General features: G+C 37.1%; 2 protein-coding genes across 3 annotated transcripts; one reads left to right on the top strand and one right to left on the bottom strand.

Annotated features, from left to right (window-relative positions):
• Positions 1–59: 59 nt before the first annotated feature.
• Positions 60–7,275, bottom strand: LOC131769664 (set1/Ash2 histone methyltransferase complex subunit ASH2-like). Of its 2 annotated transcripts, none has more exons than XM_059085404.2 (16): positions 7,173–7,275; positions 6,284–6,597; positions 5,879–5,942; positions 5,423–5,570; positions 4,776–4,853; positions 4,498–4,526; positions 4,209–4,266; positions 3,668–3,764; positions 2,986–3,053; positions 2,535–2,566; positions 2,378–2,443; positions 1,993–2,019; positions 1,598–1,627; positions 1,139–1,207; positions 982–1,041; positions 60–802 (listed from the first exon to the last, which is right to left on the bottom strand). In XM_059085404.2, exons 1-16 carry the CDS (start codon positions 7,260–7,262, stop codon positions 677–679), a joined length of 1,356 nt encoding a protein of 451 aa, XP_058941387.1. In that variant the 5' UTR covers positions 7,263–7,275; the 3' UTR covers positions 60–676. The 2 variants fall into 2 exon arrangements, with proteins under 2 accessions (XP_058941387.1, XP_058941386.1); XM_059085403.2 differs by having other exon boundaries at positions 2,986–3,056.
• Positions 7,276–7,371: 96 nt separating this feature from the next.
• Positions 7,372–22,233, top strand: LOC131769655 (vinculin). Its single transcript, XM_066163945.1, has 20 exons — positions 7,372–7,548; positions 9,123–9,230; positions 9,774–9,945; positions 10,528–10,842; positions 11,025–11,249; positions 11,409–11,554; positions 11,962–12,154; positions 12,352–12,497; positions 13,378–13,540; positions 13,989–14,140; positions 14,688–14,880; positions 15,124–15,185; positions 15,933–16,068; positions 16,859–16,950; positions 17,513–17,624; positions 17,865–18,019; positions 18,404–18,519; positions 19,062–19,200; positions 19,907–19,997; positions 20,400–22,233. The coding sequence occupies exons 1-20, from the start codon at positions 7,492–7,494 to the stop codon at positions 20,540–20,542; spliced, it is 2,916 nt and encodes a 971-aa protein (XP_066020042.1). The 5' UTR covers positions 7,372–7,491; the 3' UTR covers positions 20,543–22,233.
• Positions 22,234–22,523: the final 290 nt, after the last annotated feature.

Consider the following 22,523-nt stretch of genomic DNA (forward strand, 5'->3'; position numbering starts at 1 on the left):
TGATAATTACGGAGGACAAACGAACAAAATTGGAATGTTCAGCGATAAGAAGACTTAACACCAGAGAAATTGTGCTTTATTAGATAAAAAAAGACCCTAATTATGCGCATTGTAACATGTATAAAAGCTTACTTTATGCTGAATCTTATGGTACAAATGATTGCTGGTTTGGCTAAACTGAATAATACGCCAAGTAAACACGAGAGCACGTCTCAAAAAGCCAATAAAAAATATCATTGGAAGAGAAAGAAATTAGAATATAAAAATTCACTCATTTGTAAATGGCAATTGTTCACAAATCTTTTGAACTCTGTATTGTTTATGCTCAAAACAGCACCACTAGAACCGTACGACATACTTTACAAGTGTTATACTGCGTACGAAATACTTATCTTGTTCCAAACACAAAAAAAGTAACTGCATCTTTCCAGTCAAATAAATGATGCACAAAATCCTTGAAAGGATTCGAAAAAAAGCTGACATAATTTAATACTTGACTGGACTTTTCCGGCGAGCACATTGCAAGACCAACGTATGGCTGCTTTCTGGCGGTCAAATCCCTCACCAGCGCCTCTCAAGTTTGGTCTCTGTCTTTGACGTCTGGAAACACTTCAAAGCATTTGGTGAATGTGACGTGGCAATACTGAAGCTGTCAGCGGTAGAAGGTGAATATACGTCACTTCCTCTTTGGAGGGACTAGGATTTTCTCAGGGATTGGAACGGGTCTGTCTTGTGAATCCACATGGGACAACAGGTCTGATAAACTCTGTTCCACAGCAAATTCCATAGCTTTAAAGCTCATCTATAAAGGGTAAAACAAACATTCTCCAATTTCTAGCTGATCAGACAAAATAGTTTTTTTAAAAAGTTTTCCCTGAAAAATATTTGGAAATAGTTTCCTCTTTTGAAGGGGGAGAAAACATTTAAGGTATCAAGGTTAATGTTTTAGGTGAGTATATTAAGCTGTAGTGTTTTGCTTACCGGTTGGAATTCTTCATCTGGTGGTGGATGTTTAAAATCAGGCCCGAAATTGATGGTGACCTATAAAAAATTTGATCATGCAAGAATATAATTCAGCTTTTAATCGTGTTACAAATGATGGAGAATAATTTATCCGCAATAAAGTTCGTGAATGTACCGTAGCATTCTTATACAGCGATACAGCCGGATAATAGGTTCCGTCATAGATCTCCTGCCACGCCACTCCCTTAATGCAAAGAGAAAGAAAACTGTTTCACATATGAAGTATTTAGGTAAGAGGGGTCAGGTAGACCATTTGGTTCTGGTTTTCTTCAACTGATCCGTCGACTGGTCTAGAAAACTTGCGCCGTCCTCACAGCCAATCAGTTGCAGAGCTAATCCAGATCGCAATTTGGTCACTAGGATTTTCCCGTGCTTTTTTTTTTTAACATTGAGTTCTAATTGGCTCCTTGTGATATTTGCCTTTTTTCTTATTGGCTGTCATGATTGCTTTGGTTTTGGTTTTCTGATACTCAGCCGGCGAAATGCGCTCTACGAGCAATGAAACTGTTTCCACAAGAAAGGACAAACAAAACCAATAAGTTAACATACATGTACTTCTTTAAACTAAACTCACCTGACAAACACCGTTTTTGTAGAATTTTACCTTAAAAAAAGGAGACATACATCATCAGACACTGGAAGTCATTTTGTGAGGTTCAAACTGGCTGCAAGAAATTCATGTACTCGTTTGTGCAAAGGGGGTAAATTTATAAAGAAAATGTGCTGCTGTGTCAGTGAGGGAATATAACAAGATAATTTGGTTTTATCAACTGAGCTGATAATGTAAATTGGCCACTGTAACTAGTTTCTAAGCTGAAAAGAGTTTCTACCTGCTCTAGGCTAAGGGTTTTCAAGCTTAGAAACTCTTTACGGTGGCCAATTTACATAATCAACTTGGTTGATATAACCAAATTATCTTATTCATTTGTGTGTTGACGAGTTCCTGAAGCTGATTTCTTGGAAACATACCTGACTTCCTGGCACAGGTTTTAGGTTCTGCAAAAGAACAGACTATTATCAAAATATGTTCCTTATTGTTTTGTTTGTGTACATTAGCCTTGTGTACTTTTCCACAAAGCATCCTTTCACAGTTTTTTTCTTCTTTTGAGTTTTATTTTTTTGCTCCTTAAATACTTCATATTTCATGGAATTGATCTTGTCAATTTGTTAACTACATAAATTAAACAAATATCCTACTTCAGAAAATACAAAATACTAGTAAAGTTGAGAAGTAAGCTGACAAAAAAATTGCTAAACCTAAATTGGAAGACAGTCACCTGGGGAGGTGGTCACCCCTCCCCTGGCTGTGAGTTTGTATCGAGTCATATCAGCTGATATGTTTTGTAATTCACACCTTTTCCGCCTTGTCCACGTGATCTTTTTCTTCAAAGTAAAGATGACTTTTGAACTTTATTAATGCCTTAGAGAGAGAAATAAACCATAACAGTGATTTTTAAAAAAGAAAGAAAGAAAGAAAATAAAGAGTATAATTGCATTTTTTTGACACATACCTTATCTTTATACGTCGCAGGAAGAAATCCCGCTGAAAAAGAAAACATAATCTTGTAACAGTACTAAATAATTACCTCATAATTGTTTTCTAAATTTTCATTGTTTCTTTCCCTAAAACTTCTCAGACACAAATAAAGCCATCATAAAATAAGCAGTTTATCTGGACTTTTGGTACATGGTTTATTGTAGACATCAGTGACACACTCAGCTGTGTCTTGTTCTGACTTATTACATTTTGACAACATCAGTGATCTATTACTGAACAGATGCATGGCAGCATGGACTCTGTTAATTGGATACTCCCAAATGAATCAAGTAGTTTTGTTGTTTTATTTGACCTCATTGACTGCTTGTCAAGGAAATCTCTATTAGGATTGGCCACTGTGACACAACAAGTGAATGAAAGATATTATTTAAAAATAAACCTAACAAACAGAACATGCATTTTACCTGGATGTCTGTCATTTTGTGGTAGACTGATAAAAAACCCTATTACATCCCCAGTTGAATATCCATCACTACTACAAATAAAGAAAAACATTTACCCTTCCTTTACTAAAATTAGACACATTTATAATGCATGCTCAGATTAGTGTGTGTAAGATGTGGTAGTCAAGAGGTTAGTCAGCAGGCTGGACTCTGCCTTGGGAAGTCTGGGTTCCAGCCCTGGTCAAGTCTTAGTGTTGTAATTTTGTAGCAGACACTTCACTCTCACAGTACCTCTTTCCACCCAAAGCCCAGTTGTTCAAAAGATGGATACTTCTTTCTGATGGATTAATTGCTATCTGGTGGATTAGTGTTAACAAAACCTACTGTGCTATCCACTGGATAGATATTTATCCAGTAGATAGCATTATCCACCCCTTGAACAACTGGAGCTAGGAGTATAAAACAGCTATTGGCAAACGTACAGGGATGCTTGAAAAAATGCAACAGGTAACCTTAATGGACTGGCATCCAATCCCATGATGAGTACCAATACTCTCAATCACTTCATACAATAGGAAGCCTAATAAACTTTGGCTGGAGGGGCCACTTTGCTCAAATGTAGAACTTACCTTCACCAGATTAATTTACAAATTAGTTACAATTACAGGACATCAAAGAAAAATTTGGATTGTTTATAACATACCTGTAGTGTTTGCCTCTACTCTCATGGAATCTTGTACCCTTTTTACTTCTCCAAGAATAACTAAATTTATCATAACCTAAAGGAGCTTGTAGATTTCCTACCCAAGACAAAAAGAGCAGACTAAGATTTCCCCTGTCAATCTAGACTTCATCAAGTCAAAGAACTCCATGACAGCCACCTGTCCTTTGACGCAGAGAAAAGTGGCCATGACAGAAAAGTGTCATTGTAAGACAATAGGGTGAAATGTCACATCTGGTTTTATTTATTATCGCTATATTGATTCAGTACTCCAGACATTTCAAACTGTCTAAGGTTGTTTAACTTTCAAGTATTTTGTAATTTCTTTCAATTGGTAAGTGTGTGATTAACAAGTTGTTACCAAGATGTTCTTTTGGCAGATAAAATGCACTTTGCCTTCATAGAGAGTTGAAAATAAGAAAAAATGCACAGACCATCAGTCAGGACATCACAAAATGACTATTTTAGAGGTGGCCATTAGTAGCCAGAGGTTCAACTGTACATAAATAGATCACTTTCTCACCATAAAGCTGTGACCAGCCAATTCTTGTGGCTGTATCTGGAGGTATGTCTACAGTAGCCTGGAACATACAACAATGACACTTTATTCCATAAGATGTCTCAATAAGGAAACATTTCAATCGACTTTAATTGCAATCAAATGGTATAAAACTAAAAATTTTATTGCAACTGTATTTGATTTCTGTTAATGTCTTTTATTATCACAAACACAACATGTATGTACTGTAATAGCGAATTCGCCATGTAACTCTGTCGTAAATATATGGACAATAATTTTTGATTTTCCTTACCTCAAAGTACCAGTTTCCCTTGGAGACACCTACAAAATTGTCACAGCAATTTTTGACATGTGATTTAAAACTGCACGTCCTTTTGGTAACTTTAACAGTCTTACAATTATTACCAGAGTCACTTCAACAAATTTATCTGACCAATGATATTAAAGGAAAGAAACTGGCATGCCTCTCACACAAGGGTATACAAAGTCCTTTATGTTTCTGAATGTCTAAAGCTCTTTTATATAACATGTAAAAGGGAGCACTTTTTGCTTTACATTACAGTGGCTTACCATGAGTGGCACGTAACATGCAGTAGCCTTTTTCTCCTGTCACTGATAGTCTATCATCAGATAACTTGAGTTGAGGAGCTAAAATAACAAAAAAGTTTAAAAAAAATTATTTGCTTTGTCATAAGAGTGAGAAGGTGCCTTTCCCTTACAATTTACAAGATTTTAAATCAACTGATCCACTCTGAACCCTTTACACCAAAGGTCAATATGCATATTCTCCATAATGTTCTCTAGACATTTAGATGGTATTGAAAAAGAGACAACGTGACTTTCCTTTAGTATTGAGAAGGAGAATTTGCTTAACCCTTTAACTCCCACGAGTGACCAAGACAGAATTTCTCCTTACAATATCACCTCAATATCAACCAGATTAGTGATGAGAATGAATAAAAATATCAATTTGGGGATAATTAGTTGATCCAATAATGAATTATCTGAACTAACATTAGAATTGTATAGCTGACAGTAAGGAGAATGACAAATTTGATCTGGGAGTTAAAGGGTTAATAATCAAGAGCCTAGGTTGGTGGTGGTCATTTTCATGACCTTATTGTTTTTTAATTCAGTTGTGATGATGTATAGATGCTAGTCTTTCTTTGGACTGAAAGGGTTAAACTTAAAAACTTTGCATGATACAATCTACAAACCTCTATCATTCATAGATAGAAGAACTTCCTTGTGTAATTTAATTCTGTAAAGATCTCCAGGAATGGGTTTCCCAGCCCAGAATTCCATGTCCATATTTGCTAGAGGGGCATTTGGATCTTGTTCTGCCAAAATATATCTGTATCCATCCTATAAAAAAAAAAGTATTTGATTTTATATATTTCAATTTCTTAATTCTGTTGATTTTTCATACTCTAAGAAAAGTTTCCACAGATAAAAAATCTGAACTTTCAAATAGCACTGCTAGAGTTAAATTCCTTACATCCTTAAAGAAAAATTCCAGAGAGTAAACAAGGGATGGGATGGGCTTTTAGTTCTTTACTTTGTGATTGTTCCCATTGTTGTGTCAGTTCTTTTGGGCAGTACAATTTTTCAGTCCTCGGGCAGTTAATTATCTCACTTAGGGGTTTTCTAAATTGGTGCAAACCAATACTAACCTTATTAAAAGGATGCTCTAATGGGTAGCCATGGGGTGGCAGTTTCTGGGAAGGAGGTATATCGCTAGAGAAACAAAGAAGAAACAAATAAATTAAAAGTTTAATAATACATTATTAAAGTATGAGTATACGTGTAGTTTCTGTTACAGGTGCAGCTTTGAGCTTCACTCACAAAAGCAAAGAGAATGAATGGTTCTTCTCTTGGTTCTTAAAAGTATCATTATTTTTTAATGCTATCAAATTTGTATTGGCCATGGTGGCCTAATACTGCTGTATTGGTATTTTTTTCTTTTCCCTCACTTATCTTTCCTTTGCACTTTGTCAAAGCTGCCATTAATATAACATTACTGTTTACAAACAAATTGCCTATAACAGGTAGAATTAATATGATAACAAAACAGTCACCTCTTTGTTTTTTTAGATGAGGATAATTGTTGACTACTGTCCAATTTACGCTTTCCTCTAGCAGATTTCCTAGGCACTGAACCTGTGCTTTCCTTGCCTTTACTGAGGAGTAATCCACTGCTGTTAAGACTACTACCAAGGCTGCTAATGCTGCTGCTCAAACTCGCGTTAAGATCACGTTTAATATGTCCATTTCCAGGCATCATGTGTTTGTTCTCAGACACTTGAGCTAAGGCTATCATAAGATCACTGTCAGTGAGGCTCCTGTCCACTCGTATCTCTGGCTCACTCTCCAGTGTGTCATATGCATCCATCTATCAAATATGTCAAAAAGAACATTCCACATCATAGCATTGGTTGATATCACCATGGGCTATCATTTTGAGATAATTGCAGCTGATTGGAAAGGTAAGGTAGACAGTGTAGCCATCTATATCTATTTTGATGGATACAGAACATTAGTACATTTGAAGTTTTCTCCGAAAACAATATAATTTACCAAGGTTCTTAACACTGATGAAATTTATATTACAGCTGACACCATTAACCGTTTGGAAAATCTATTTTCAGTATATATTTATTTCCATAGCTATAGTACGTGAATGATACCACTGCACCGCTTGCATATTTTCAACGCACCATAAAGTGGTCAAACTGTTCCATACAATGAACTATCGAGAAAATTAAACGCCACTTTACTAATTAAAAATCCTTTCTTTTCTTAGAATGTTGATTACATGTATCCACTCTACTGGTCCGTTACTCGATCTGTCAAAGTACAATTGATATTCAGCAAAACTAAATAAGATCAAATCACATGTCATCATTTGAAGAGTAACTCTCCCGAGAGACACATTTTCTTGGAAGGATGCTAAAATGGCCCAGCTACCTTTTCATTTTCATCATCTCCAGCGAAATCACTCGCCGATTCAGCTCTGTCTTCCGAAAAATTGTCCATCTCAACGTCCTCGTCCGCCATGTTTGTTCTTTTGTCTCTGCGCGTTATTTTCTTAAAGTCTGGGGCGAGTGAAGGTAATCTCCGCTGTACGGACCCCTGGGAATAACACGGGCGTCAATTTCCACAACTTGGACATTTTTCTACGGGGCTGGGTGCGGAAAGGTGTGTACACTTCCCGAATGCACAAGAATTTCCCTTTTATTTTGTTTCAGTAGGCATCGAAGTCGAAATCAGCCCTTTAGCGCTAAAAATGCCCGTGTTCCACACTAAAACCATCGAGTCAATATTGGAGCCTGTCGCTCAACAGGTAGGGTAAATAACTTGTGCACTGTTGTAGACAGATATTTTTGCGCGTGTTTGTATTTTGCCCTTGGGTTAACAAAGCTGTTTGTTGTATGCCATGTGAAACGAAATCTTTTGTCATCTTTAAAGTTATCACGCAGAACGTTTCATCAAATGATTTGATATGGGGGATCTTGTGTTCAATTTTCGTGCAGAAATATTGTATACACAGCTTCTCGATTCGAGAGATTGCGCAGATTAGAGTGTATGTCTTGCCGGTGTGACTGTACAGTAACAGATCGTGAGAAGCGTAGTTTATCTTGTCTCTTTTATTGAGCTGGAGTTAGAAGGAAATGCGTTTTGATAAATCTTAGTAACAGTCTTTTCGTAGATTTAGTGTACAGTTTATATTTTTTCGTCATCTAGAGTCTTTTGTTACCTAAAGTAAACAATTTTGTAGTATAAATGGAACCATCGAGTTTCGATCGGGTTTTTCCCGGTGAAGCGTCAATGTATTCAAATTAGATCCGGCTTAGAATTGTCAAAGATCACCGAACTTTATCAGAAATAATTACTAAATCATACTTTTGTTAACGTGATGTTCACTATATTCTCCCTGAATTTCAGTTTGCCATATTTGACCGCTATTTAATTAGCTAATTGAACTTTAAGACTTATTAAGCTATGCGCTTGGTTCAGTTACTCTTCAAAAATGTCGTAAAACCTGCGTACTCTCAATCAATCACTTGAAGTGTGCGGATCGTTTTTGTGGGAGTCTTTTAACTATTGGTTTTACTGCAAAATTTGACTGATAAAATTATGCTTAATGGTTTTATTTACAAGTTCCAGACAAGAATTGCAGATAAATTTTAGTATGACAAGGTGAAGGTCAGCTCCCCGAAACCATATCAAAAGAAAGCATCAGTTTAGAACAGTGCGTTTTCTTAAGATAACATCTTTTGCTCATGCAATGATTTTTCCCACTGCCTCTATTTCCCTAAATATATTTGTAATCAAGGTTGTGCTCTAAGAAAAATTAAAGGGAGCCCAGAGCTCTGAAACTGTGAAATCCAGGGTGCCCTGCATATGCTTTTTTTGAAAGAACTAAAATTCTAAGTCGCCCATGAGCACCGGGCACTGCAAATTCTCCTTGTAAATTTGTTTTAAATTTCAGATCAAACCACTTATGATGTTGCTGTTTTTGCATGTAGTCTTATACTGAAATCAAGGGTTTCAATAACTTTTTCTATAAGTAGCAGCAGATGGTGTAGTAGACGGCTGTGCTGTAAGACAAAACCCCAAAAACAACAGCCTGCTTGCAGGTTGAACAGGCTGTGGTCAGAGGTCTTTCAGATGGTACTAGACTGCCAGTAACCGGCTTTCATTAAAAACCCAGATATTTCAAGTAATGTGCAAGTAGTGTCAGTGGTGTGATTAATATGAGTAAATTTGTAACAATGTTCAGTATTAAAATGGTAAAATAAACAATGCTGCGCAAGAGTACTTTTCCTAAAGTTAAGTGATGTATCATAAGCAAGTTCTGTTGTGAAATGTAGATTTGAAAAAGAAGTGTATTCATGTACTGAATGAATTCATTAGGTCTCCACTCTGATCATTCTTCATGAAGAAGCTGAAGATGGCAAAGCAATGCCTGACCTGGCTTTGCCAGTTAGAACAGTGGGAGCTGCTGTTGAAAATCTTGTCAAGGTTAGTACCTTTTTCTTTTTATTTGTACCTTTTTTTGTTAAAAAGATAGTACTAACAATATCATTTATATTTGATTGGTAGAGAGGGAAGCACCTTTAACCCTTTAACTCCCATGAATGACTAAGACAGAATTTCTCTTTACAATATCAATACAATATCAAGCAGAAAAGTGATGAGAATAAAGAAAAGTATCAATTAAGGGATTTTTAGTTGATCCAACACTAAATTCTCAGAAGTAAGGAAAATTACTAATGAGATCTTGGGAGTGAAAGGGCTAACTTTCCTAGACCACTGTCAACGCTTTTACTCTTTGACTCCAAGAAATGATGAAAGATAAATTTTTTTGTCTTTTTAGTAGGTCTGAAAATATATTCAACTAAGTGATACTTTTTGATTATACACCAAATTTTCAGAACTCAAATTATAAGAAATGTACAGAAGCCAGTATGGAATTAAGAATTAAAGGGGTAAAGTACTTATCTTATTTTGATCTAAAGTACTTATCTTATTTTGATCTATCTTGACTTAATTTACCCTCATTAGGTTGGCAGAGAAACTGCATCTTCCAGTAAAGATCAAATCCTCAAACAAGAAATGCCTCTTGCTTTTAAAAGAGTTGAGGAATCCTCTATTTTTCTTGTGGAAGCCTCCCAGATTCTTAGAAGAGATCCTTTCTCACCAGAGGCTCGTAAAAAGTTAATTGATGGTGCCAGAGGTACTTATGATAAAATTTTAGCTTTTAACCAAATATTTAATTATAATGATCATGGGAAGCATTCATTTTACCATTCTGACACTAAATGTAACAAATAGACAGTTTAATTTGATCAAGTACTATAACAGGGAATGACTTAAATTTATAAAATTTTTAATTAACTTTTTATTCAATGCTTAACCATACAAAGATGGTTTGTAAAAACAATTCACACCACATTTTCTCTGGAAATCTAATCACAATCATAGTCAATTGATTATGCCTCAAGTTTAACTTAGGTTCATGTTTTGCAATAAAAAAATCCAAATCTTTGTTGTTGAGTTTTAAAATGAGTTGTTCTTCTGAGGGTCTTACACTTGCAGGATAGTTCTCCAATATCAATTGCACCAGGAACAATCAGCCCTGCAAAATTCCTGTCCTAAAAATTAATGCACAAAAAATGTTACTGACACAGAAAAAATTAAAAGTGGATTTCATCACCACATCCAAGAGCTGATGCACTTAGGATAGAAATATTTAAAATTACTCCTGATTGACTTTCATTGAAACTTTTAATTTTTCCCTTATTTTTTGTTATGTCAGGAATTCTTTCAGGCACATCTGCATTACTTCTGACATTTGATGAAGCTGAAGTGCGTAAGATTCTGAAGGTGTGCAAGGGAGTATTGGAATATCTTGCTGTGTCTGAGGTTGTGGAGAGTATGGAAGAACTAGTAACATTTGTTAAAAACCTGACACCTGGAATCACAGAAATGGCAAAAAAGGTTGAAGGTCGCATTGAGGAGCTGACTCACCAAGTTCATGCTGACATGTTAAGGAAGTCACTGAATACTGTCAAAGCCATGTCTACCCAATTGATCACTGCAATTAAGACTTTTGTGCTGACTGTGCAAAGAGGTAAAGATTGTTATACAGCTCCCATACATTCAAAATAATATGTTAATTTATTTGTTGATTAATTGTAGAAATATTGTCAAGAAAAAAAAAAAAAAAAAAGACCTAGCAGTAACTTCTCTGTAAAGGTACCATAGCCACTCTAGGAAAAATAATTACATTTATTAATAATTCTTCCTTTGTAGGTGGTCAGAACATTCCTGAAGCCCAGGAATACAGAAATTATGTTGTTGGCAAGATGTCTTTTGAGATCAGTGAGATAATAAGAGTGCTGCAATACACAACATATGAAGAGGAAGGTGGCGATGACCCCCTTAATGATATGAAGAAGGCCATGTCTCTCTTCGACAGTAACATGGGCCCGGCCCTGAAGTGGGTGAACACGCCCACTGAGTCAGCTGGAGGGTTAGGTGAGTTGGTGAGTTCCTGATGGGAATTGTAATGTGGCACTGGACTGTGTCTTGTTTGTATTTCAGTGGGGGAGTTGTTTTGGTATCAGAACATAATTAATATTTTGTAAAAGTTTGTGATCATTGATTATCCTTCTTCTTAACTCTGTTCTTGTGCAGGTGAGAAGGCTGTCAAAGAATGCATCACTCAAGGTCGTAAATTTGCAGATGCCAGTCAGGGTCCCGATAAAGGCAGAATAAGGAAAGTCTGTGATGATCTGGATCGGTTAATGGGAGATTTGGCAGAGATGAGAAGGCTAGGAAAAGTAAATACATTAATGTTTATATTTAATATATTGGTGATTGTAAGACAGTTGCAGCATTCATGATGACTAATCAGTAAGAAACAATAAAATGAATAGTGGTAAATAAGATAAAATAAATGGATTAAGTGTAGTCATCAGCAATTTCATAGCTGACTCTCTCCCTCCCCTTGAGTGGGAAGCCAGTCCATAACAGGTTACTTCCCACACATTTTGGTGAGCTTTCCCTGACAGTTTGCCACTACCCCCTAATACCGAGAGTAAATTATCGTGCCCGAAAAAACAATTCAATTACCTCATTAGGTTAGGGATCCAAAGTACAACAAAGTTCAGCACGTTAACTACCTCATCCCTCAGGAACACATGGTAATGATGACTTAAATTTACTTTCTCTTAAATGCATTTTAAAGGGAACAGCCCCAGAAGGCTTGAAACTTAACAGAGAAGTTGCCCAGCAATTAGAGGATTTAAATCAAGAAATGCAGAATGCCATGTTAGGCCAAGAATCGTCTGGTGTGCGCAGGCCAGCCAACACTTTTGTTGGCAAAATGGATCAGGTTCACCAGTGGGTGAACACCCCGTCATCAGATCCTGCAGGGTTAGGTGGGTGACTTGTGCCTCTTTTTCTGGACAAGGAACTTAGAATACTCATAAGAACCTGGTTTACCAGATATCTTTATTGAACCCTATCATGGAGTACATAGCATTCAAGCATTCCTTTTGCAAACAATTTGTGTTTGAAGACTGTATAACTTTAAATTAATAGAACATGTGATGTGATGTCATTAACACTTTGGTAGGTGAACGAGCCATTCGTGAGTGCATTGACCAGGGTCGTGCTACAGCAGACAAATGTTCTGGTCCAGAGAGAAGTGCAATTCTAAAGCTTTGTGATGAACTAGATCAACTTACAGATGAGCTTGCTAATCTGAAGAGAAGGGGCATGGTAGGTTGTTTGGTTGTAGGGTCTATTTGTTTGCATTGATTGCATGCAGGTGTGATATCTGCAGAGAACATGAACATGAACAGGAAGCCCACAGATGAATTGCCAATATTGGCCTAGCATTTTGTATGGTAAATTTTGTATCCTTTCTTTTTTTTTTAAGTAACATAAATTAGACAAAGCAACCTTTTTTGCCATTACTGTCTATAGGACAGCTTTGGTTAATGACAAACAGAAGGATTGCATCACTCTATTGTCTAACCAATTTAAACACTCAGATGAGGGAGTATATTTTTCCATACAAGGGAACATTAATTTGCATTATTTCAGAAAAAACAGTCAAACCAGTATTAAGTGGTCACCCATGAGGAATGGCAAGGTGACCACTTTATACAGGTTGACTGTTTAATACAGTTTCCACAGAATGGCGTTATTTTAAGAAACAATGAAAATTGTCATTTTATGTCATAATTGACTACTTAATGTACAAAGACTTGGTCAAAAATATCATTAACATTGATTTTGGGTGATAAAAATTGATTAAAATCTTACTTGAAAGATTATTCTTCATATTATTTGAGTGGATCCAATTTAATTGATTGTTCAATACAGATGAAGGATGATACAAGGTCATTGGGACTAAGTAAAGGGTGACTGCAACTTCTTAATATAGATGAAAATAACAGTCACTGTAATTAAGGGGTAAAAAATTTCTGGACTTTGAAAATGGAACTCTTTATAAGGGATGGCCACTTAATAGGGTGCTGCTTAATTCAGACTTGACTGTATTGTTGTTGAGACTGGACTTAACTTATAACTTGTATTATTTCACCTTTCTATCTCTTGGCCAAATTAGAATTTTATAATTTACTGTTTCTGACAGGGAAATTCACCTCAAGCAGCTGCTACTGCTCAAAAGATTGAAAGGAAGCTGGAGGAATTGAACGATAAATTACAAAATGCAATCACAGCACAAGTTGCTGAGGACTTCATGGACACTACAACAAATTTGAAGCAGTTAGAGAAAGCGGCAAGAGCTCCACCGGGTAAAATTCTACTTGAATATACTTGACTGTGTGATTTCCTCTTTTAATCCTTTAGGTCCTAACATCAATTTGTATATTCTCCATACTGTTCTCTATACCTTTCCTGAGGTGCTGACAAGGAGAATTGGTTTAATAATCAAGAGTTTCTTCAGTTAGGGATCATTTCCTTCATTTTTGAGACCCTAGTATTTGATTTATGGGTGAAAGTGCAAGGGGGAATTTGATTCATCACTTCTAGGGGTCAGAGAGTTCACTCTGTTATAATGCCTCAATTTCATGTCAATATTTTGACCAAATTCCATCAGTGTGCATGCATACATGACCCATTATCTAGCTAACAAAAGTCATTTGATTGGTTTTTATGACAATTGCTATGTATAAAAGAGAGTTAAATTGATTTTGTCAAAATGTACAATTGCAAATTCTTTTTATTCATTGGTTGTTTCAGATGAACCAGGGCGCGAGGCTGAGTTTGAGAACAAGGCAGGTGCCTTTGAACATCAAGCAAATCAGATTGCCAACACAGCAATTCAACTGGCAAATGCTGGAGGAAATACCAACAGGAGATTATTGGATCAGATAAGGCAAAATGCAGAAGAAGTGAGTTTGAAATTCTCAGAATGAATGGAAATATGTTAAATCAAATCATAGGAATTAATAATGATCGACAAACTTACAAAGTGTTTGTACTTCACTCCATCCTCGTTGGATGGGAATTTCAGCGTTTGGTTTTGATATACATGTATTATTTGTGTAACAATCAAGAGCTTCTTTGGTCGGTGATCATTTCCCATATTCTTGTAACCTTAATATTTAATTCAGGGCTGATATTGTAACGAGAAGTAGATGCTAGTGACTCTTAGGGTCAAAGGGTTATGGAAAGATAATCTTTTAATGACTAGCTCTTTGTGCAATAATGAATTTTGTTTCCCTGAGACCCTCAATGTTATCTAAGGTGAAGCCAAGGTTATTTGAGTTGGGAGGTGTAAAAATATCACATTAAAGTGTGAGGCAAGAAATCTTGTTTCTGCATAATCCCTGCACCTGATTCCTCGAGATTGGAAAAACTTTTTTTAACATATGTTGTTTAATGCAACTAGATTTTGCTGTGTCTTCAACAAGCAACTTAATTCATTTTTTTTTTCAGCTAAAAGAATGGACCCCTCAAGTTTCCCACGTGGCTAAGATCCTGTTGGATTATGGGAAATATTCACCTGGAGATGTGCCTGCCGTCTCAGTCCATTTTGAAAATGTGCGGGACATCTGGAAAGAGAAGATGCAGACCCTAACTAATCTGGTTGACAGTGCAACAGACACCTCCAAATTTATTGAAGCCTGTGGTATGTTTTTCGAAAGTGTGTGGCTGGTCTTAAAGGATAAAAACTTTTCAAAACTTTTGGCAAATTGAGTGCCCCTCAATTGTCATAACATTAAGTGAACAGCACAATTGCAGCAACAGAAACAATAGAAAAACCATGAACTAGTTTGAAATGGTTAATGTCTTCTTAGCATTGCTTATTATTTTGGGCGCTCGATGTATTTTAACAATGTCTGAGAGAAATATACCTATGGATCATTTTCAGAGGAGGCGATCAATCGAGATGCTGAGATGTGCAGTGCGGCAATGGAACAGGGAAATCCTCAGGTACGAAAATGTTATGCTCGTGTGCAGTTTTATATCAGTTTTACGAGAGCTTTTAGAAACGGATAAGGCGCAAGGAAAAAAGTACGAGTGTATTTTTGCCTCAATTGGAGACTGTCTTGTTTATTATCCAAATATTTTTTTCTAACAGCGTGGGACCAAACATTTGCTACACTTTACCTTCGTAGGCGCCTGTTGCATGACGTGTTAATGTTTTTATATTTTTTCTAGTACAGCTCCATCAAAAAACAAATTATCTCTTATATTATATCAACTACTAAATGTTCGTGGCCTTTCATCTTAGTACCCCTCGCGTTTTTAAATTGAGGAATATCACCTTGGGAGTATCACCGATGGGTATACACCACACAGGTGAATGGTGTTTTTCGCGCGCTAATTGGCTAGCTCGGAAGTGATTTGCAAAAAAAAAAAAGGGGGTGCGTTAAGAGTGTTTAAAATTTCCGACCATTTTCCTTTATATTGACGGAAAAAAAATAATTTGGGGGTATGATGTGGTATGTACTACTACTACAACAATTATTCACCTCAGTGTCGGTAAATAGTTGATAAATACTACCCTAATTAGGGTATATAACAGGTCATTCGATGCGTTTAGACCAATCGCATACGAGCGACAATTTGTTGAGGGAGTATTTATTCTCCCCGAGTATTTATTCCCCCGTGCGGCTTAGCGCGCGGCTAAGTCAACGGACTTATTGACTCAGACATTTCGTGTTCGTTTGTCAATAGCTGGTGATCTCGAAGAGCTCCAACATCGCCCGGCGAGCCAAGCGGGTTGTGGATGTTGCAGAGGCAGAGATGGAAAATTCATTAGACCCTGATTATGCTGCAAAGATGGCCGCAGCAAAGGATAATTTGGGACAATGTGAGACCAAAGTGTTCCATGCACTCACCTTGCTGTTTAACTGTTTACATTCTAACATCAGAATCCATATTCTCCATACACCTTTCCATGGATTGATGATCATTCCTTTTTTCTCATGACCTTAAGGTGTGATTCAGGGGTGATATGGTGAGGAGAAATTAGATGCTGGTCACTCTTAGGGGTCTGAGAGTTATGAAAACTGATATTAAAGAAGTATGAGGAGGCGAGCGTGGCCTAGTGGTTAGGGCGTTGCACTTGTAAGCCGGAGGTCCCGGGTTCAAGTTCTCCTCCCTGCCACTGGATGGATTTGTCTTCGGTGACCCCGAATTCAACTCCTGCACGCTTTGTAAATAGCCAACTGGTCTGCCTCCTACCAGTTGGGGTTTTTAACGAGTTTCTGTTCATTTACGATATTTGTTTCCTTATTTACAGTGTCCCCAATTAGCACAGCAGTGCTAAAATACACTGACACTTAAATTATTATTATTAAATTATTATTATTATTATTATTATTATTATTATTATTATTATTATTATTATTATTATTATTATTATTATTATTATTATTATATATGAAACACAAGATACCGGTTTGTTTTGAAAGAGAAACGCCACAGAGGTTAGAAACGGTCAAAAAATGCAACAAAACGAGGATTGTTCAGGATGGGGAAAATTAATTCGGATTTAAAATGAAATTCTTCAAGATGTATTTGTGGTGACGTGTTAGAGATAGCGGTTTAGGGTGACTTTTCTTTCAGAACAACTCAGTAATATAACTTGTTTTTAACAGGTATCACGCCACTTGTGATTGACGCAAAAGCTGTTGCTACTAATCCATCAGACAGGAAAGCGCAGGGAAAATTGAGAGATTCCACAAGAAAGGTAAATAAATTCTTCGTCAAAAATGGTGATATCCCTGAAACAGTGGTCTTTTCGTATGACTGCGTTTCGATATGTTGGGGAAAAAATTTAGTTTGAGGCGTTAATTGTGTCTATCTGTCTTCTTCAATTTTTCTGTCGTTTATTTTGCGACACAGAAGTTGTATTTTATGTTTTGCTTGAAAATTGGGACATTTGCGCTCTGCCAGCCAGAATTGATCCCCCCGCACATGCCCGACGTTTGATTTTTGTGTTCGTTTTTCCTTGCGTCGTTTATAGGACCGCTGAACACAAGGAAGAGGCTCAATCTGGGTTTCCGTTGTTTTCGGTCTATCAATGCTGTGATTTAGACAGAATTGATCGTGTAGATTCTAAATCAACAAGGTGCCAACTGAAACTAAGATCAATCGAAGTTAGATCACTCGCAGCATTTTCCCGCTCTTCAAGCAGTTTACTTGTCTCTGAGTTCTCGTCGGCCTTAGGATATAAAATATATCGTAGATGATTGAGAATGCTTGGAACACCAAAATGAAACAACTGTAAGTGTAACGTTGTTTTTAACTAGCTTCAAGATGCTGTACATGGAGTGCGAGTGATCGTAACCGGATCCTCCCAGCCAGAGGAGGAGGAAGAAGACTTCCCGCCACCTCCACCGGACATATCAGGATTGACCATCGGTGAGAGTTTACACTTTCTTGCAGAACCGTTGTCATGGCAAAATGGAAACAAACAAACAAATACAAGAAAACCACGCACACACACGAACTAAAGTTAAGAGGAAAAACACAGGCATTTTTTTCGTTGGGTTCTTTTTAATCGCACTAAGCAAGGAAAGTGATATTAGTTGTGCTAGTCATGAAAGACCAGTCAAACTCTCTGAATGGATAAGCTCTTTCACGTTCTCGTTATATTTTTAGCCGTAACCCAAGCACCAGTGCAAGAAGTTCCTCCTCCACGCCCACCCCTTCCTCAAGAAACAGCGCAACCGCCACCACGCCCACCCCTCCCGTCTGATGAAATGAAAGAGGTTCAGAGTGTGTTGGAACAACCACCAGAAGACAACAGAATGGCGGTATGATTACTAAAAGTAATGTGCCGATAATTTGAATTATAAATTTAACTTAACTTCCCATCTCCTCCTCTGTCTTGCGAATATTTGTCAAATTTAAGGTGGTGTTAGTTATGGTGTCGTTTTATTGTTTTTGTTGTTGTTGAAGTTGTTGTTTAGTCGTTTCCCTGTAAAGCTCAGGAGACCGTGAACACTTTTATATTTGATTCTGTCAGGACTGAGCACAATAAACACCACGACATGTCCGCAAACTTCAGAAACTTGGACAGTGATATTTTTACTAATACTTTTGGTGATCACGGATTACTGAGCTTCAGAGTACTTTTCAGACACGCTTTGTTATCACAATTTCTTCCGAAATGTTACAGTTGTTTATTTTTTTTACAGATGGCGGCTCATCATCTTCATCGAGAAGCTCTGAAATGGGAAGAAGAGGGAAATGAACTTATTCAAGCTGCTAAAAGAATGGCTGTACTCTTTGCTAAGATGTCCCAATTTATGAGGTAACGTTTGTTATTACGAGAGAGCGCTTGAGGTTTACCACTAAACTTGTTAGCGGCACGTTAATTGACGTAGCATCTCGCGACAGAATTAATAGATCTGGCCTTAATATTGACGCAGATCGCCTGACAGCTGATGTATTTACTGGCATGAAAGCGTGATACACGTATCCAAAATATCCCCCTGGGACGAAGAAAAATGAGAAATTTGTACATGGAATTGGAGTGCACTGAGGCTTCATATAAGCCGAAAATACATGACGTATTTAGCTATACAGCGGTTTCTCAGACGCTCTCTCGTTAGAGCATCCAACCGCGCTTTGAGGTTTGAATGAGTCTCTCTTTCTCCCCCCCCCCCCCCTTTATGAATGGCCAAATTCAGGCCATGTGCCAAAGGTTGCCGTCCATCGGGCGGGGGGGGAGTGCGAAGGAAAAAAAGGGACTGTTAGTGGAGATCGTTGAAACGTTTTCTCTATCCCTGGCTCATGAGAGATAGGATGTTAGGTATCTTTTCTATGGCATTTTTAATTTCTCTTCACCTGTAGAGAGGAAGAAGATGGACAACCTCAACGCTCAAAAAAAGAGTTGATCGCATTGGCTAAAGAAATAGCAGCAGCAAGCAAAGAGGTGTCTAATTATTCCGCTCAGATTGCTAAAGATTGTCCGGACAAAAGAGTAGCTCAGGTGTGTAAAATTTATGAGTATCGCTGAGTCTAATTATAACAACTTGTAATGAGATAAAAATTCCATTGATCTGCTGGTGAAAATCAAATAAAGAAATGACCCTTGTAAGTTTACTGCAGTTGAAGCAGTTGCAGAAATGAGCCTGAAAAATGAAATTTTTCAGAAAATTCAAAATTTCTGCAATTGTTAAATTACATTCTGCTCGCAAGGAACATTTCTTTGCTTGAGTAAAATTGTTTTAGTATTTCGCAAAGCCCCAAACAACCCGAGCTTTTGCAGACAGTTATAGCTTAACAATTGGATAAATACGCTTTTGTTTTTGTTAATGGAAAGAACTACAATGATTTGTAATCCTGTTTGTAATTTTCTACAATTAGAATCTACTGTTAGGATCATTAACTCGGCTGTTTGGATGGTTCTGAATCACTCCTATCATAGATGTTTTTAGATTGATCCTATTTTTATTTTTTTCAATTAACTTTATTTGTATTTCGTAACTCTATACTCTGTAGTTAACTGAGCTAAGTGAAGAAATAAATTTGATTTCATTTTTTGCCTCAACGAAGAAAAGGAGATGAAGAGGGAATGGTAGTTAGTCAATGGTAAACTTCAAGAGACTGATTTTATCTTAGGTGAAGACATAGAATAATTTTTGCGTAATCATGTTCTCCAGTTTGAGCTGTTTTACATATCTACTTGTTTGCAGACATTGAAGCAAACGATAGAGAGAATTCCTACCATCAGTACTCAGCTTAAGATTGTCGCCACTGTGAAAGCTACAATGATCGGAGCTGACGGTAAGCTTTGTTTTTCATCCTAAAAATTGCGTACGTTTTATATTGCATCAGTGTGCATAAGAGGGATGCTTTTCTTTTTTCAACTCGGTTTGATTGTGATAACACTTTGGATTTCAATCGATCAAGACAAGAATGGCTTGAAGTTTTCGTGGAAGTAATCAATCCCTCTCACGAATAATTCATGAAGTTAGGCAGAATAGTTTCTTTTGTGTCTTACCCAAATACTCAGCAGGCCAGTGCTCGAATCCACACTGTTTTGTTTCAGTGAATCGTCCCCGCACTTTGGTGATTTTGCGTGCGATTACGTGCAGCGCCTGCACGCGCAAAATGAATTGTAATCAAACTTATCACAAAAGTGGAGACCCCTTGAGTTAATATAGTGTTCTTACCTTTCCTTTTTAGATCCCAAGGCGGATTGGGAGGCCACGGAAACTTTAGTCGGTTGTGCAGAGAACTTGATGGGAGCTGTGCGGCAGGCCGTAAAAGAAACCGAGGCTGCCTCGGTTAAGATGCGCTCAGTAGCGAACAACTGGAAAAAACGATAGGCAGATATATGGCAGATTGGAAACTTTTATGATGATACGCTGGCCACCAACCCATTTGTGTTCGGTGGAGGTTTAAATGTAATTAGCAGGGCGGAGAAGAGAGGGGTCAGCGGTAAAAAATATTTTGAAGAATTATGAGAGCGTTTTCGCTAAGGTTTGAAAACTGAAAAAGCGAGTTCAACGGTTTTCCTGCGCGTAAAAATCGGTAGAAAACATTGGGTTTTACCAAAAAAAGAACACAACGTCATGTATTTTGAAAAAAATGACGCTGATCACCGTAGAGATTGTGCTACCAGCAGTGTTTCCTTAGAGTTTAAGAGTATAATTGATGATGATTTCACTTGGCCTTTATTTCTGCGCCAAACTGATATTCGTCTGGGTGATCAAGGCTGTAAACTTCATGGAAAATTAACTTTTAACCTCTTTTTTCACACTATCAGCCAAATTTATTAGTGTGAGTTATCTCAGAACGGATATAAATCTCAGTTGTAAAAATAGATACTCTTCGTTATTTAGATTTCTTTCACAATTGTTAATTGCAGTATTTTTTATCGTGTGTTTGATTCTGTTTGTGGAGTGAAAACTTATCTTGTGAGAAATCTCGCCCACAGAGAGCGCACTATGTAATGTGGGATAGACGTAGTTTATAATTCATTTAGGATCCTAGTCGATTTATAATGAAAGGAAAATTAATTTCATTACTAATGTAGTCACAACTAATAAGTAATATATTTTAATAATTAGGTCAATATTTGAACAATTTGATCTTCAGAGGAATACTTCTAAAGCTCTTTCATCTTGAAATAGTTCTTTTGTTTCGCATCCTTTTGTCAATTATTTTAGTTATTGCTTAAGTAGCAACATCGGTGAGGCGATCGCCCTGGTTTCAAGGTTTTCTTGGAGATTCCCTGTGTGTCTTTGTTATTGTGAACTGAACGGTAGCGCTGTATGGTTGCTGTGGCAACTCTTATGCTACCAAACAACAAACCGAGTTCAAACTGAGTTGCCTCGTTTCAAGGCCAATGTTCCTCTAGGTTGTAGTGTAAATTGACTTCCCTTTGGCTACAGGATAGCTCAAGGGAAGAGTCGGTTAGGAACCTTTTTCGGCTGGGGAGTAAGTCATCCGAAGCTTAAATTCTATGTTTTTAGAAAGGCGTGAAAACTGGAAGTAGAAATGTATAAAGGCACTGTTAAGGTTTAGTCATTTGAACAATGCTGGATCTGCAGAGTAGAGTTTCTGAGCGGCTTTCTTTCCTCGGAGTTATTTCGCGAGTACAACATTACTTATATTTTGTTTAAAAAAAATAAAAAGTAATTTCAGAAAATGAAGAAAGGTGTTACTCAACTGTTATTTAAATCTTTAAAAGCATTTGTATCAACATTGTGTTCCGAGGTTTACAATAATTTGTTTGGTAGAATGGAAAGTAATCAGCGAAAACTGGAAGGAGTGTTTGAGCTTTTGGCACTGGTTGTTAAGAACGTTTTAGTAATCTACTCTGTAAAATAACTGATACTACGAAAGCCCCGTTTGGTTGAAAACCTATTGTTTAGTGAGCCAGTAAACCCATAGGAAATTGAAACATCATAAGTTTATTATTGTAATTGACCGCACTACTTGCGGTTTCATGGGGTAATAACCCACGCGGTCTCTAGCTCTTGATTAATAACTTTTTCTTATGTTCTCCTAACACCCTGCGTGGTTTATTGCACCTGTAAATGAACGAAAGAGTTATCTTGGTTTAAGAATGCTGTTTGAACTTCACTCCCAGATAAATCAGATCTTTAATCGGATCCTTATACAGGTGAAACATACCAGAAAACCAGAATCCAAAAGTAAGTTGATTTGAAATCTTCGACGTAATGGCAACATTCGGACCTTGATTAGTTGACACTCGCCATGATACAAATATTCATTGATCGCCTTTACGTTAACTCCCAATAAGCAGTTTCACCTCTCCGCCGATGTTTTGCAACGGACGCT

Source organism: Pocillopora verrucosa, chromosome 3 (genome assembly GCF_036669915.1).
Source record: "Pocillopora verrucosa isolate sample1 chromosome 3, ASM3666991v2, whole genome shotgun sequence".
In the NCBI taxonomy this organism is placed as follows: domain Eukaryota; kingdom Metazoa; phylum Cnidaria; class Anthozoa; order Scleractinia; family Pocilloporidae; genus Pocillopora; species Pocillopora verrucosa.